Genomic DNA, 17,375 nt, shown 5'->3' with positions numbered 1-17,375 from the left:
TGCATGTTAGGCCACACCTCCTCCTGTAGCCAATCCTGGAGCTTACAGTAGGCCCGGTATGAAGAGCCCTGTAAACTCCAGGAGGATTGGCTACATCGGGGGAGGGGGGATGCCCTAATATGCGAAGGAGTTCCTGCTACAAAAAAGGCCCTGGAGACCACAGTGGCACCCATTATTCCAAACGAGGCTGTGCAATAGATCTATATAGGGGCATTATAATATTGTCCATTTTGTTTTCAATCCCTTTCCCAGTAACCCCCACCAGGGGTCAGTTTGTAGAAAAAGGGGTGGTGGAGCTCAACCAGGGATTGTTATGCAGCTGCACCTACTATTCAATGGACAAGGAGGTGGAACTCTCAGGAGGAGGAGAAACTCTCAGAAGGATGAGATAGAACTCAGGAGGAGGAGGAACAACTCTCAGAAGGCAGAGGTGGAACTCTCAGGAGGAGGAAGAGGAACTCTCAGGAGGAGGGGGAACTCAGGAGGAAGAGGTGAAACTCTCAGGAAGAGGTGAAACTCTCAGGAGGAGGTGGAACTCTCAGGAGGAGGAACTCTCAGGAGGAAAAGGAACTCTCAGGAGGAGGAGGAGGAACTCTCAGGAGAAAGAGGTGACACTCTCAGGAGAAGGAGGAGGAACTCAGAAGGAAGAGGTGAAACTCTCAGGAGGAGGAGGAACTCTCAGGAGGAGGTGGAACTCTCAGGAGAGGAACTCTCAGAAGGAGGTGGAACTCTCAGGATTCTCAGAAGGAGGAGGAGGAACTCTCAGAAGCAGGAGGAATTCTCAGGAGGAGGTGGAACTCTCAGAAGGAGGTGGAACTCTCAGGAGGAAGAGAAACTCTCAGAAGGAAGAGGAACTCTCAGGAAGAGGTGGAACTCTCAGGAGGAGGAGGAACTCTCAGGAGGAGGAGAAACTCTCAGGAGGAGGAGGTGGAACTTTTAGAAAAGTTCAAGAGCTGCGTTCCTTTGAGCTCTCACTGCATCTGAGGCCTGACCCCTCCTTGGGGTCTGCCCTTTCCTTCAGGGCTGCTGCATGCAAAGCTGATCGCACTCTTTCCCTTCAAGCCTGATCAGGCCCCCCCACATGCCCTCCTCCATTTTGCTGCTGCAAGGCTACCTTGTCCTCCCGGCTCTGGCCAGCCATCCCCCGGGGCATGGTCTGGGGCTGCAGGGAGAGGAGGGTCTCGAAGAGGGTCCGGGCCTCGGTGATCTGGGAGGCCACGTCGGCGTTGGGGTGCTGGCCAAAGGCTTCTGGGGGGTCCATGCCAGGCAGCAAGGTGATGTACTCCTTGTAGGAGCCCAGGTTGCCATCTTTGGGGATGTAGTAAGCGTCCAGCACCGAGAGCCTGAGGAGACAGAGTTGGAAGGCACCTCTAGGGTCATCAAGTCCAACCCCCACACCCACGTTGGAACCACCAAAGCTGGTCTCTGTGGGCTGTGGCCTCTTTCCAGCAATGCTTCGAATCAGGGCTTTCTTTGTAGGAAAAGCCCAGCAGGAACTCATTTGCATATTAGGCCACACCCCTGACATCACCATTGTTTCACACAGGGCTTTCTTTGTAGAAAAAGGCCAGCAGACCTCATTTCATATTAGGCCACTCCCTGGCATCACCATCGTTTCACACAGGGCTTTCTTTGTAGAAAAAGCGCAGCAGGATCTCATTTGCCTATTAGGCCACACCCCCTGGCGGCAAGCCAGCCAGCCGGGAATACGCTCCTGTGCGTTCCTGCTCAAAAAAAAGCCCTGCTTCTAATAAAATTTGCACTTTGTAGAAGCGACACAAGACTTACACACACGCACACTTTGGGAAAGCATTTTATGGGTCTGGTTTCTTCTTCATGAGACTTTGGGCAACTGGAGAGCACTTTGGACATTGGCCCCCAACCATGGCACCCACTAGCACCTTTCCTCACGCTCGCCAAGTGGGCGGAGCCAGGTGGGCTTTTCCCCAACAAGACTTCTGATTGGGCACTAAAGATTTGGCTGACTGGGCAGACTGGTTTCAAATATAGCTTTGGCAGCAGCTGCCACCACTGCATGACTGAAGGTAACCACGGCAGCCATTCTGCAGTTAGCTCCGCCTCCTGGGGCAGCCATTTTGTGGCTGTGCTCACCATACCGCGTCAGGATTCCCAAGGAGCCTGCAGGCTCGAAAAGGTTGGGAATCCCTGGCTGAGTGCAAGTAGTGGGGGAGGGAGGTGTAGGAGAGAAGGAGAGAAGGAAAGGAAAGGTCCCCTGTGCAAGCACCAGTCGTTTCCAACTCTGGGATGAAGCAGCTTCCACAATGTTTTCACAGCAGACTTTTGACGGGCTGGTTTGCCATTGCCTTCCCCAGTCTTTTACACTTTCCCCCCAGCAAGCTGGATGCTCATTTGACCGACCTCGGAAGGATGGAAGGCTGAGTCAACCTTGGGCCGGCTACCTGAACCAGCTTCTGCTGGGATAGAACTCAGGTCGTGAGCAGAGAGCTCAGACCACAGTACTGCAGTACTGCTGCTTTCCCACTCTGCGCCACGGGGCCGCTTCAGAGAGAAGAGTGGGGTATAAATCTGCAGTCTTCTTCTTCCAGACCTGAGCTATGCTAGGGACCAAGCCAGCCCACACCAACATCGGCAGCGTCCTCTGTGCCAAGGTCACCCTCTGCAGCCAGACCCCTCCCCCTAGCAACAGGCCTCCGACCTGCCTCCTACCTGTAGAAGGGGGTGGTCAGTGCCTGCTCACAGAAGTAGTCGTTGATGTAAGTGGTGAGGAGGCGCCGGTCCCAGTCGTCCGTCACGTGCCCCCCGTAATTGACGCCGGCAATCAGGTACTTGAGGGCGTCCCAGGGCGTCTCCTCGTACTCGTCCAGGTACAGGCTCAGGAGGTTCTCGGACACCTGGAGGGGGGGGCGGGGGCAGGACGGCCAGCTGAAAGCAGGAGTCCAGGAGCAAGAGGGCGGGGCCTCCGGGGAGGGGCCGAGAGGCTGCCAGGAGCAGAACTCAGGAACGACTGGACCTTTGAGTTCTGGGCTGTGCCACGGCAGGGTGTCCCGAGGGCCCCACTGCTCAGCTGACAGCACATGAGTCCCCCGAGGATCACTCTTCCCCCCACCCTCAAGGGGCTCTGATCAATGTGCCCAACGTCGGCCACCTTCCCTCCTAAATGTAGGCAGTCTTGGAATGCCACCTGCCTAGGGAAGGAATGTAGGAAGAAGAAGAAGGAAGGGAAGAAGAAAGGGAAGAAGAAGAAGAAGGGTAGGAGGAAGAGGAAGGGTAGGAGGAAGAAGAAGAAGAAGGAAAGGAAGAAGAAAGGAAGGAGGAAGAAGAAGAAGAAGAAAGGGAAGAAGAAGAAATGTAGGAAGAAGAAGAAGAAGAAAGGTAAAGAAGAAGAAGGGTAGGAGGATGATGAAGAAGAAGAAATGTAGGAAGAAGAAGAAGAAATGTAGGAAAAAGAAAGGGAAGAAGCAGAAGAAGGGTAGGAGGAAGAAGAAGAAGAAGAAGAAGAAGAAGAAGAAGAAGAAGAAGAAGAAGAAGAAGAAGAAGAAGAAGAAGAAGAAAGGGAAGAAGAAGAAGGGTAGGAGGAAGAAGGGTAGGAGGAAGAAGAAGAAAGGTAAGAAGAAGAAGGGTAGGAGGAGGATGAAGAAATGTAGGAAGAAGAAGAAGAAGAAAGGTAAAGAAGAAGATGGGTAGGAGGAGGATGAAGAAATGTAAGAAGAAGAAGAAGAAGAAGAAAGGTAAAGAAGAAGATGGGTAGGAGGATGATGAAGAAGAAATGTAGGAAGAAGAAGAAGAAAGATAAGAAGAAGAAGGGTAGGAGGAAGAAGAAGAAAGGTAAGAAGAAGAAGGGTAGGAGGAAGAAGAAGAAGAAATGTAGGGAAAAGAAGAAGAAGGAAGGGAAGAAGAAGAAGGGTAGGAGGAAGAAGAAGAAGAAATGTAGGAAGAAGAAACATAGGAAGAAGCAGAAAAGAAGAAGAGGAAAAGGAGGAGGAGATTGGTTTTATATCCTGGCCTTCACTACCCAAACGAGTCTCGGAGCGGCTTACAGTCTCCTTTCTCTTCTCCTCCCCACAACAGACACCCTGTGAGGGAGGTGGGGTGAGATAGCACTGAGAAAACTGCTCTTGAGAGGACAGCTCTGAGAGAACCGTGACTGACCAAGGTCACTCCAGCAGCTGCACGTGGAGGAGGAGTGGGGAATCAAACCCGGCTCACCCAGATCCACCCCCTTCACCACAGCTGGCTCTCCAGGGTGCTGGCAGCAGCCACCATGAGCAGCAGGTGCCTGGTGCAGGACGACCGCCACAGGACACAGAGAGAACTGGGTCTGCCCCCTAGTTGTAGGGCTCTGGGACATGCCACACAAAAGCCTCTGCAGCCCCGAAGCAGAGGGCCTCTCCAACTGGCATCCCCAGACTCCCCCCCCCCGGCCCCCCGGTTCCACCCTCGGTCACCTCGAAGTCGGAGTCATTGAAGCCGTAGATGATGTTCCAGCCCAGCTGGAGGAACTTCTTGCGTTCCAGCAGGATGCTGTGGAAGAAGCAGAGGGCAAAGAGCAGCTTCTTGTACTTGGCAGGCTTCGTGCAGCGGCTGAACTGGGGCTCCGTGATCAGCTGGTAGAGGCGCTTCATGTTGGCCTTCAGGCCCTGCCAGAGAGAGAGGTTGGCACTGACCTCCGGCCCAGCAGCAGAAGGCAGAGCGGGCACAGGCCAGGCCTGGCCCGGTGAGAGTTGCCCGCAACACAGGTGAAGCAGGGGGAAAGGAGATGCGAGGGGGGAGGCCCGAGACAGTAGCCCTCGCCCCCAGCACTAGCCGGCCCAGGCAGCTGCGGGCCCCACCTTTCTCCCCAGATAGGACCCAAAACAGCCTACCTGGTTTCCCTCTCCTCCATTTTTACCCTCACAACAACCCTGTGAGGAAGGGGAGGCCAAGAGAATGCGTGATGGGCCTGAGGTCACCCAATGAGCTTCCATGTCAGGAGTGGAGATTCACACCAGGGTCTCCCAGTTCCTGTTCTGGCATTCCAATCTCGACATGAACTTGGCCTTCAGCCCCCCCCCCCCCAAGTCCTTCTGAAGGGGCACGCTTGTGAGTCACGGGTTTCCCCTGCAGCCTCTCCCAGGGAAAAGTGGCCAGCCAGGCCCTAGGTTCAAAGAACCTGGATTCCCCCCCTGGTGAAGCAGAAGCCTTGGAGGAGGAGGAACAGGAGAGCTGGGCAAGGGGGCCTCCTCCCTCCCTCTCTCACCGAGGGAGGCTCAGTGGTCATCTTGATGCCGGCCTGCAGGATAGAGATGGGGAAGTCGGGATGGGGGCTGGAGCTGAGCCAGAGGCGGAAGGACTGGTGCGGCTCCTCCACTTGCAGCTGCTCCACCAACTTGTCCAGCTGGGGCATCCAGGAGAGGGAGAGGTGGCAGTTGGCCAAGAACACCCAGTTGCCTGCCAGGAAACACATGGGGAAGGGCATCAGTGGGGCACAGCCCTGCTGAGGATCAGTGGGAAGGAAGCGTGGCCAGAGGAGGAGACGGAGGATGCCCCAGGGGAACCTCTGGTGAATTGGGCAGGGGGCTCCACCCTTGAACACGCACAGCTGCCTCATAATGAATCAGGCCCTTGGCCCATCGAGGCCAGTCTTGTCTACTCGGGCTGGGGACTGCTCCCCGGGGTCTCTAGAGGCCGAGATGATCTTTCCCATCACTGGTGCACCTGGACCCTCCCCCACACCAAGCGGAGGCTTAGCCACTGAGCCACACAGCCGCCCAAGCTTGGCAAGGCGAGGAGCGGGGGAGGTGGGAGATGGGAGGGAGCCCCTCGGCCCTCACCCTGATGGATGCCGTCCTTGATCATGCGGGTGGCAATGGGAGCCTGGCCCTGGCCCAGCGAGAGGGCGTGGAAGCGGTGGGCCATGCCCGAGTGCTCGGCCAGCTGCAGCAAGGAGGAGGTGGGGTCGACGCCGGGCGAAAGCACAAAGATCAGCGGGGTCTTGGTCGTGGAGTCGTCCACCACCTGAGGGGAGAAGAAAATCCAAGGGCCTTCGCTAGAGCGGACTTGCCTCCTCCACCCAGGGTCGATCCAGCCCTTCCAGCTGCCTCATCAAGAAGCCTCCAGCATCATAAGAACATGAGAAGCCATGTTGGATCAGGCCAATGGCCCATCCAGTCCAACACTCTGTGTCACACAGTGGCCTAATATACATACACACACACACACACATACACACACACACTGTGGCTAATAGCCATATTTTTATCTAACCCCCTGCTCCATATTTTTATCCAATCCCCTCTTGAAGTTGGCTATGCTTGTAGCCGCCACCACCTCCTGTGGCAGTGAATTCCACGTTAATCACCCTTTGGGTGAAGAAGTACTTCCTTTTATCCGTATTAACCTGACTGCTCAGCAATTTCATCGAATGCCCATGAGTTCTTGTATTGTGAGAAAGGGAGAAAAGGACTTCTATCTCTACTTTCTCCATCCCATGCATCATCTTCTCAACCTCTATCATGTCACCCCGCAGTTGACGTTTCTCCAAGCTAAAGAGCCCCAAGCGTTTTAATCTTTCTTCATAGGGAAAGTGTTCCAAACCTTTAATCATTCTAATTGTCCTTTTCTGCACTTTTTCCAATGCTATAATATCCTTTTTGAGGTGCGGTGACCAGAATTGCACACAGTACTCCAAATGAGACCGCACCATCGATTTATACAGGGGCATTATGATACTGGCTGATTTGTTTTCAATTCCCTTCCTAATAATTCCCAGCATGGCATTGGCCTTTTTTATTGCAACCGCACACTGTCTTGACATTTTCAGTGAGTTATCTACCACGACCCCAAGATCTCTCTCTTTGTCAGTCTCTGCCAGTTCACACCCCATCAGCTTGTATTTGCAGCTGGGATTCTTGGCCCCAACGTGCATTACTTTGCACTTGGCCACGTTGAACCTCATCTGCATCAAGAAGAGCCACTGCAGGCTGCAGAGAGTGCTGTGTTGGCGGGGACCTCCAGGGCATCTAGGCCAACCCCCTGCACGATGCAGGATACTCACGAATACCTACTCCCTACACACCCACACACACACCCAGTGACCCCTGCTCCATGTCCAGAAGATGGCAAAAACCCTCCAGGATCCCAGGCCAAACCAGCCTGGAAAAAAATAATGGAGTCACCCCAAAGCGGCAACCAGCATTTCCGTGGGCCTGTAAGAAAGGGCCACGAGATCTAAGCACCGATGCGGCCCTTCCCATGTCACCTGCAGCGGGAAGAGCCTTAATGCATGAAGAGCCTTAATGGCAAGGCGGAGTCGTCCCCGCCCCCAGGTGCCAGCAGCACCGTTCACTCACCGATTTCATGTTCAGAACCGGCGGCTCGATGAACTGGGAGCCCAGGTTCGAGACGATGAACGCCGTGACGCAGAACGCCACCCGGTCCGGCCGCAGGGACCGGACGACGAGCATCCGCTGCATCTGGTTGCAGGAGTTCTCCCACTCGCCTGCAGGAGTGACCAGGTGTGGTGAGAGGCAGCCCAGGAAAGAGAATCTCCCCCCCCCCTTGCCCCTCCAGATCTGTGAGTGGGGTTTCCCTCCATCAGCCCTGCAAGCCGCAGGAGATGTGACAGGGAATGCACGTGAGACTGCCTTCTGTGGAACCAGACTCTCTGCCCCTCGAGCCACTCTTGCCCACTCAGCCTGGCAGCCGCTCTCCAGGGTCCCAGGCTGAGGTCTTCCCCATCGCCTCCCGCCTGGTCACTTTTAAATGGAAGTGATGGGGGCTGAACCCGTGCAGGCAAAGCAGATGCTTTGCCACTGAGGCACAGGCCCTTTCTAATGTTGTCATCTCCTTGACAAAGACCCCCAAACCATCTGAAGTGCTCAGAGGGACGGTGGCTCAGTGGTAGAGCATCTGCTTGGTAAGCAAGAGGTCCCAGGTCCAATCCCCGGCATCTCCAACTAAAAACGATCCAGGCAAGGAGGCATGAAAAACCTCCGCTTGAGACCCTGGAGAGCCGCTGCCAGTCTGAGTAGACAAGACTGACTTGGATGGACCCAGGGGGATCTGATTCAGTAGAAGGCAGCTTCATAGGTTCATTTGAACCTGGTTTTAAGGGAGGGATGGTGGCTCACTGGTAGAGCATCTGCTTGGTAAGCAGAAGGTTCTAGGTTCAATCCCTGGCATCTCTGACTAAAAAGGGTCCAGGCAAGTAGGCGTGAAAAACCTCAGCTTGAGACCCTGGAGATCCACTGCCAGTCTGAGTAGACAAGACTGACTTTGATGGACCCAGGGTCTGATTCAGTATAAGGAAGCTTCATATGTTCATATTAGGGGAGGGATGGTGGCTGAGTGGTAGAGCATCTGCTTGGCAAGCAGAAGGTCCCAGGTTCAATCCCCGGCATCTCCAACTAAAAAGGGTCCAGGCAAGTAAGCATGAAAAACCTCCGCTTGAGACTCAGGAGATCCGCTGCCAGTCTGAGTAGACAAGACTGACTTGGACGGACCAAAGAGGGTCTGATTCAGTAGAAGGCAGCTTCATAGGTTCATACGTTGAATAACAGAAAGGGATTGACTGAGGGTTGCCACAAAAGGCAGGGGGGAGTCCAGCCCTGGACTGCAACTTGTGCCCCTGCACCCTTTCCCATATCATGTGGGTGTGACAACCCAGCCCCTTCCTCAGGCAGAAATGGACCGCCCACCAGACAGCCCCTGCCTCCTGTCCCCAACCCAGGCCCAATGAGGGGGGCGCCCCGGCCAGCTGCCCTGCCCAGTCGAGTCCCGCCAGCCGGTGCCAGGCTCCACCTGGTAGCATGGCCTTCTCGGGCTTGGAGTTGGTGTACCAAAGGTTCCAGTCGCGGGGGTACTGCTCAAAAGAGTTCATGATGCCGTGGAAGTTGGTGAGCTTGTCCAGCTCGGTAATGTTATCCCAGTAGATGTCAGCCAGCCAGCTGGTGCACGGATTGTCCATCTGCCCTTCCCTGTCCAGCACCTGTGAGAAGGGACGAGAGGGGAGGCTGTTGGAAGCCACTTCACCCTCTGTCACACTGGCAGGGGACCAGGGAGGGTGCCACCACTCTGGTACGGGTCTGTCAGGGAGGGCCCAGCGCACCCACCTGACTCCCGCGGCCTCCTTCTTAGCAAGTACCTTTTATCCATGACCGAAGAGATGTGAGGACCCAGACAGTTTAACAACAATAAATGTATTGTGGGTGCTCAAGAACAAACAAGCGGCTTTTAATTATTAGTGCAAACAGTAAAGGTGGTACAAAGAAAATAAAAGTGCCTAACTACACATTCCCTCCTCCTGCTTCCATCTCACTCACCCCTCTTTGGATGAGGCAACTCTCCTGCTGCAGCCTCTCTCCAGCTCAGCCTTTCCAGAGACAACACCCCTCCTCCTCTAGCTAGGCCTCTTATCCTTTCCTCCCAGGTTCCACCCTTCTATTTTCGATTGGGCAAGTTTTCCCTCCAAAATTGCTGCCCACCCAATCGGAGGGACAGAAGGGATCCTGGGAGATGTGGGCCAACTAGGAGGCAGGCTTCTCCAGGCCCTCTAGGCCTCACAGCCTAGGCCCAGGACATGACATCCTCTAACCCAGGGTTCCCAAACCTTTCAGAGCGTATGGGCCCATTTGGAATTCTGACACAGAGCTGCAGGCACAGTTACAAAATGACTGCCACGGGACATGAAGCCATTCACAAAATGGCTGCCAGGAAGCGGAACGGTCACAGAACGTCAAGGAACAGGGTTATTAGTTAATTATCATATGGCAGTGCGTGTAGAAAGAGCCCCGTGGCACAGAGTGGTAAAGCTGCAGTACTGCAATCGGAGCCCTCTGCTCACGACCTGAGTTCGATCCCAGCGGAAGCTGGTTCAGGTAGCCGGCTCGAGGTTGACTCAGACTTCCATCCTTCTGAGGTCGGTCAAAGGAGTCCCCAGCTTGCTGGGGGGAAAGCGGAGAGGACTGGGGAAGGCAATGGCAAACCACCCCGTAAAAAGTCTGCCGTGAAAACGTCGTGAAAGCACCGTCACCCCAGAGTCGAAAAGGACTGGTGCTCGCACAGGGGTACCTTTTTACCTTTTTTAGTGCATGCAGAATAGCCAGGAGACCCTAAGCTTGTCTGGCAGCCAGAAGTTCTAGCTCTTTTAGCTTTATGCACCACTAGGTGGCGAGCCAGACTTCTTTTTAAAGCAAGAGATGTTTCGGAGGTGGCTTGCCATTGCTTTTAGAGTTCTATCGGCTCAACTTTTGGAAAGGATTTAATGGGGATATTATTGATTTTGTGTCGTTTCTTCCGTCATGCATCGCCCAGAGCCTGGCCTCAGCCGGGACGGGCGAATGAACAAATCCAACGAACAAACAAATAACTGGGATGCGCCCCCTGCTGTCCGGTCCTGGACGCAGAGGGGGCCAAACAGATCTTGCCCGTTTCTGTTCCAAGGGAGGGGAGACTTCCCCAGGTGGAGAAGAAGAAGAACGGCAGGTGTGCAATGTGGAGCGTGAGGAGTAAAACCTGGGAGCCACAGGGAAGTTGGCCAGCTCAGAAGGGACCAGCTGCCTCTTGGGCCAGCCCAAAGTGTGTGTGGGGCGGGGGGGGGGGGGAGACGCTGGTGGCCTTTGGCCATTGCCCAGGGCTCCCTTCACAACCAAGCCTGGGCAAAAGACAAGCTCTGCTGCTGACCGGTCTCCCTGCCAGGCTAGCCTGCCTGGTCCCCGGAGGAGAGCGGGAGGGAGGGAGGGAGAGGGGTGCGTCTTGCTTTCCTGCAGTTCTGGGGCGGGATGTCACGGACAGGACTTGGCGGCGCTTCAAGAGCAGCTCCGATTACAAAGCCAGGCGACTGACCGGGAGAGGTGCCCAGCTCTCTCTGCGGAGGGAGGGCCCCTGGAAGAGCCAGCCACTCACTGCCCTTGACTGCCCCGGAGAAGGGGAAAGGAGAGAGGCAGATTTCAAAGGGAGGGAGCGGAATGTGGCACTCTTTGGGCCTCATTGACCCTCAGCAGGGCAGGGGGGCGAGGAGGAGGAGAAAGCCAGGCGGAAAGCCAGGGATCCTTCTGACGGTGGAAAAGCTTCCTGCTGGAGACGCATCAAAGCCCTGAGAGCCGGCACATTTCCTTATTGGAACTGTCTGGGGCAGCGATGCTCTGTATTCTTGGTGCTTGGCAAAGTGGAAGGGCCTCTAGCCCCACTTGTGAACCTTCTGATGGCACTTGGGGTTGTTTTTTTTTTGGCCCCTATGTAACACAGAGTGTTGGACTGGATGGGCCATTGGCCTGATCCAACATGGCTTCTCTTCTGTTCTTATGTGACACAGAGTGTTGGACTGGATGGGTTTTTGGCCTGATCCAACATGGCTTCTCTTATGTCCTTATGTGACACAGAGTGATGGACTGGAAAGGCCACTGGCCTGATCCAACATGGCTTCTCTTCTGTTCTTATGTGACACAGAGTGTTGGACTGGATGGGCCATTGGCCTGATCCAACATGGCTTCTCTTCTGTTCTTATGTGACACAGAGTGTTGGACTGGAAAGGCCACTGGCCTGATTCAACCTGGCTTCTCTTCTGTTCTTATGTGACACAGAGTGTTGGACTGGATGGGCCATTGGCCTGATCCAACATGGCTTCTCTTCTGTTCTTATGTGACACAGAGTGATGGACTGGAAAGGCCACTGGCCTGATCCAACATGGCTTCTCTTCTGTTCTTATGTGACACAGAGTGTTGGACTGGAAAGGCCACTGGCCTGATCCAACATGGCTTCTCTTCTGTTCTTATGTGACACAGAGTGTTGGACTGGATGGGCCATTGGCCTGATCCAACATGGCTTCTCTTCTGTTCTTATGTGACACAGAGTGATGGACTGGAAAGGCCACTGGCCTGATCCAACATGGCTTCTCTTCTGTTCTTATGTGACACAGAGTGTTGGACTGGAAAGGCCACTGGCCTGATCCAACCTGGCTTCTCTTCTGTTCTTATGTGACACAGAGTGTTGGACTGGATGGGCCATTGGCCTGATCCAACATGGCTTCTCTTCTGTTCTTATGTGACACAGAGTGATGGACTGGAAAGGCCACTGGCCTGATCCAACATGGCTTCTCTTCTGTTCTTATGTGACACAGAGTGTTGGACTGGAAAGGCCACTGGCCTGATCCAACATGGCTTCTCTTCTGTTCTTATGTGACACAGAGTGTTGGACTGGATGGGCCATTGGCCTGATCCAACATGGCTTCTCTTCTGTTCTTATGTGACACAGAGTGTTGGACTGGAGGGGCCACTGGCCTGATCCAACCTGGCTTCTCTTCTGTTCTTATGTGACACAGAGTGTTGGACTGGATGGGCCATTGGCCTGATCCAACATGGCTTCTCTTCTGTTCTTATGTGACACAGAGTGTTGGACTGGATGGGCCATTGGCCTGATCCAACAGGGCTTCTCTTCTGTTCTTATGTGACACAGAGTGATGGACTGGATGGACCATTCGCCTGATCCAACATGGCTTCTCTTCTGTTCTTATGTGACACAGAGTGATGGACTGGATGGGCCACTGGCCTGATCCAACATGGCTTCTCTTCTGTTCTTATGTGACACAGAGTGTTGGACTGGATGGGTTTTTGGCCTGATCCAACATGGCTTCTCTTATGTCCTTATGTGACAAAGAGTGATGGACTGGAAAGGCCACTGGCCTGATCCAACATGGCTTCTCTTCTGTTCTTATGTGACACAGAGTGATGGACTGGATGGGCCACTGGCCTGATACAACATGGCTTCTCTTAGTTTCTTATGGCTGGGGCATTGATGCTCTGTATTCTTGCTGCTTGGGGGGGGGGCAGTGGGAGGGCTTCTAGTGTCCTGGTTCCACTGGTGGACCTCCTGATGGGTTTTAGGCACTGTGTGACACAGGGCGTTGGACTGGAGGGGCCATTGGCCTGATCCAACATGGCTTCTCTTATGTCCTTAGAAGCTCGGTGAGATCAGGGTCAGTTTGCTTAAATCCAGATGTGAAATTGATCCTTGTCGTGCCTTTGCCTTTTTTGCTTTCCGTGAGTTCCAAGACTGGCAGGCGCTCAGCCTCCAAACCTGTCCTCCTGCGTGAGACCTGCTGGGAGGCTCCCCCCCTCCCCGCAACCGATCTCTGATCTCCTCTGCAAAACCTGCCCCGCTTGTCAACATTCTGTTACTGACTGGAATGTCTTCCAGCATCCCGTGGCATCGTGAAAGCACAGGATGCGAGCAAAGGCCAGCTTCTCATCTCCAAAAGGACCGCTCGGTAAAGCTTTAATGGCCGCCGGGGGGGGGGGAATGCTCCCACCCCCCTAGAATTCACCCCAGTGATTCAGCAGCTGGGGCTACACTCTGCCTGGGAGGTGGGAGCCTGGCTGGAAGTTCATGGCTGGCGAAACAAACATCAAGCCCCAAGCAAAGAACACAGCTGCAAATGGCTCTGGCCAGGAGTAAGACAAACGGTTTAACATCTAACAGCTGCTGGAGTGTCACACCTCAAGGGGCAAAGACTAAGACAATCCAGAGGTTAGATTGTGTTTCCTTCCTGTTGAGGGCAGGGGCATCAGGACTGTAGCAGGAGGAGGGCTCTCAAAGGGGAGGTTATAAATTCTTAGGACACGCGGAAGAAGCGGTCTTATCTTTTGGCCTTTGGCCAGAGAAGTTCAGGCCGAGAACAGCCCAGCCGTTGCAAAGAGACTCCATGTTGGCCTCGTGTCGTGGGACAAGGGGGACAAGTCCCAGCTTGGGAAACCGAGATAATGAAGGACTTTTAAGCACTGCAGCTGCATTAACATCTAGCCCAGGAGTGGCCAAATTGCAGCTCGAGAGCCACATGTGGCTCTTTTATACATATTGTGTGGCTCTCAAAGCCCCACTGCCCTGTCAGCCACCTTGGAGAAGGCATTTGTCCCTTTAAATCACTTCTCCAAGCCAAGCCAGCCAGCAGCTTGGAGAATGCATTCAAAGTTAAAGTTGCTTATTTCTACCTCTCCCTCCTTCCCCATCTATTTTCCTTCCTTCCTTCCTTCCTTCCTTCCTTCCTTCCTTCCTTCCTTCCTTCCTTCCTTCCTCCCTCCCTCCCTTGCGGCTCTCAAACATCTGGCATTTATTCTATGTGGCTTTTACATAAAGCAAATTTGGCCACCCCTAGCCTATCCTAATTAAAATCACTTAGGGACTCTAGTATTTAGGGGGCTGCATGTTTTCACCTTTTCTCTACGTCCCTGCTCAGCCTGAAGCTTGTACAGACGATGTGCACTCTTTTAATTTTTGTTCATTAAACTTACATTTTGAACGCTCAGAGTTCGATCCCTCCAAACGTGCCGCGCCCGTTTGATCCCACCTTCCAAAGAGCAGCTGGCGACATCTCCTTCCCGAAAGCACAAAATTGCAGGAGCGTGATGGAGCACACCCCCCTTCCCCGTGTCGGCTCGGAGAAGCGAAGCAAAAGATGCGGCAACTAAAAGGAACCTTTAGCAGCAGTGTGGATTTGTAAAGCCGCTGCGTTGGCAGAGCTGAGCACAGAGACATTTTTGGATCTGACCAAGGGTAACCCCCTCGTGGACGACTGTTGATCTCTGAGGCTCCAACTGCGGCTGTCTATACAACGATTGTAAAAGCTGGAGAGGCTCTAAATATAAATTGAAAGGAAATGCTGGGCATTCCATTATTGAATTCAAGGCTTTCCCTGGTGTACGGCAGTCTGAAGAAGGCGAATGAAATAGAGAGTGACCCAGGCAATCCATTGCTGCTGCTGCTGCTGGAACATCCAACCCTCTATTGTAATTTTGCCCGTGTTGTTAAAATCTGGCATCTCGTGTGTCGTGTTTTTCTGTCAATAATATTGATAATAAATTGCTTCAAAATACCGAGTAGCAAGCCAAGGCTTGTATCAAGAGTTGTCACTTTTATACAGTTTTTTTCTTTTCGTTACAATGCTGCTTTGAGAGCCAGTTTGGTGTAGTGGTTAAGTGTGCGGACTCTTATCTGGGAGTACCGGGTTTGAGTCCCCACTCCTCCATTTGCACCTGCAGGAATGGCCTTGGGTCAGCCAGAGCTCTCTTATCTGGGAGAACTGGGTTCGATTCCCCACTCCTCCACTTGAACCAGCTGGAATGGCCTTGGGTTAGCCATAGCTCTCGCAGGAGTTGACCTTGAAAGAGCCAGTTTGGTGTAGTGGTTAAGTGCGTGGACTCTTATCTGGGAGAACTGGGTTTGATTCCCCACTCCTCCACTTGCAGCTGCTGTAATGGCCTTGGGTCAGCCATAGCTCTGGCAGAACTGTCCTTGAAAGGGCAGCTTCCGTGAGAGCTCTCTCAGCCCCACCCACCTCACAGGGTGAACCTGAGGGCCAGTTTGGTGCAGTGGATAAGTGTGAGGACTCTTATCTGGAAGAACCGGGTTCGATTCCCCCCTCCTCCACTTGCAGCTGCTGGAATGGCCTTGGGGCAGCCATAGCTCTCGCAGGAGTTGTCCTTGAAAGGGCAGCTGCTGTGGGAGCCCTCTCAGCCCCACCCACCTCACAGGGTGTCTGTTGTGGGGGGAGAAGAGATAGGAGATTGTAAGCCGCTCTGAGTCTCTGATTCAGAGAGAAGGGCGGGGTATAAATCTGCAGTCTTCTTCTACAGTAGCAGAAGGATCTCCAGTGTGTAAGTGGAAGGAAGATTCAGCAGCCATTTTGTGGCTGGCTCTGCCTCCCGAGGTTGCTCTTTGGTGGCGGCCATTTTGTGGCTGTGTCCACCATGCTGTGTCAGAATTCCAAAGGCGCTTGCAGGCTCAGAAAGGTTCAGGACTCCCGCCCTGTGGCCGTGCGAGGCCAAAATGGCCCCACATGCTCCTCGTGAGCAGCCCAAGAACCAGCTGCTTTCTAGTGCCCCCCCTCAACTTGGTACTTACCACTCCCCCCCGCAAGAAGAAGTTGTATTCATCCATCTTGAGGTTGCCGGACACCTCCAGGATCTTGGCGCACATCTGGAAGCTGAAGAGCAGCTTGTGGCGTTCGAAGAGGCCCCGGCAGGTGTATCTAGGCAGGAGGAGAGAGCCAGGCGAACAGGGGCTGGCGGCTTGGGAGGGAAAGGGCCAGCTTGGGTCCCACCACCACGCCCATCCTGAGGGCTGCAAGTCCCAGGCCTCATACTCGCCTCGGGTTGCCAATCCTCAGGTGGGGGCAGGGGATCCCCCGGTTTGGAGCCCCCCCCCCACTTCAGGGTCGTCAGAAAGCGGGGGGGGGGAGGGAAATGTCTGCTGGGAACTCTATTATTCCCTATGGAGATTTATTCCCATAGAAAATCATGGAGAATTGATCCGCAGGTATATGGGGCTCTGGGGGGGGCTGTTTTTTGGGGTAGAGACACCACGTTTTCAGTATAGCATCTAGTGCCTCTCCCCAAAATACCCCCCAAGTTTCAAAAAGATTGGACCAGGGGGTCTGTGGAGAAACGCCATCTGAGAGTGTTGGTGCTTCATCCAAAAAGGCAGGGATCAGTAAATCCATTCAGCCGGCTTTGTAGCCTTCCCCTCACTCCCCCCCCTCCCTTCCAGAGCCAAACCAACAACGCTAGGGGGAAAGTCTCCTAGAGAGGCAGGAAGGGCTGTGGTTCCTTGCATGTGTTAGGCAGGAAGAGAAGCCAGATTTGAACTGGGGCTCGAGCGAGCATGTGGTGAGCAATGGAGGCTCCTGCCTGTGGGGGAGGCCTGCTCAGGAAAATGAGGCCTCCAGGCAGGCAGACTAAGTAAGTACTTCACAAGACAGGGCAAGTTTAGATCAGGGCCAGCCGGATGCGTTTATAATCAACTTTATTTTGTTATGCTGTTTGCTGTGCTGGGCTTTGCTGTGCTGGGCTGTGCTGTGCTGGGCTGTGCTGTGCTAATTTTGTAGATGCAACTGCTTTTGTTTTGTTTTTCTTTCCATATATTTTTCTCTTTTTAAATAAATATATTTTTACTGTTTAAATGCTGGCAGTCAATCTCTGTACCACCTAGATCCCCAGACCGCTTTAGACCACGCTGTGTTAAGAAGGGGGCCCCAGGTGAAGGGGGGAAGGCATGCAGTTGGATAAGGTGCCAATCCTCCAGGGGTGCCCCAAAGAAGCGCTGAGGTCTCTGTGAAACCCAAGTGCAGGGTGGCAGAGGACCTGGAGGCCGGGCCTCATAGCTGGAGAGGGGGATTGGGAGTCCTGTTCCTCTCAATCTGAACCCCCGGGACTGAGCAGGTGGTGGCAGCGCGCCCAAGGGGCAGGAGGAGAAATAGCTCCCTCCAGGAGTTGGCGACTCAATAGGGAGCTGACGGGACCGGGCCTGAAGGCAGAATCGGGCCGGTTCCGCCACACGTGGCGGCAGCGGTGGGATGAGAACAAACAGAGAACTTGATTGGCCAGGCATTTTTGGTTTTTGATGCGTGCAAGCACCCAGAGGAAGCA

The 17,375-nt window shown here is 53.9% G+C and overlaps 1 protein-coding gene across 1 annotated transcript in view; it reads right to left on the bottom strand.

Annotated features, from left to right (window-relative positions):
• DNAH2 (dynein axonemal heavy chain 2) overlaps positions 1–17,375 on the bottom strand; it is a 238,126-nt gene that overhangs the window by 12,493 nt on the left and 208,258 nt on the right. Inside the window, 8 exon segments of the mRNA XM_060256495.1 lie at positions 1,115–1,343; positions 2,689–2,873; positions 4,428–4,619; positions 5,219–5,409; positions 5,793–5,976; positions 7,311–7,459; positions 8,761–8,947; positions 15,853–15,979. Of these exon segments, the coding sequence (XP_060112478.1) occupies positions 1,115–1,343; positions 2,689–2,873; positions 4,428–4,619; positions 5,219–5,409; positions 5,793–5,976; positions 7,311–7,459; positions 8,761–8,947; positions 15,853–15,979 (1,444 nt within the window).

This window comes from Heteronotia binoei, chromosome 15 (assembly GCF_032191835.1).
Source record: "Heteronotia binoei isolate CCM8104 ecotype False Entrance Well chromosome 15, APGP_CSIRO_Hbin_v1, whole genome shotgun sequence".
NCBI classification, from domain to species: domain Eukaryota; kingdom Metazoa; phylum Chordata; class Lepidosauria; order Squamata; family Gekkonidae; genus Heteronotia; species Heteronotia binoei.
This window is presented reverse-complemented; position numbering and strand designations above follow the sequence as displayed.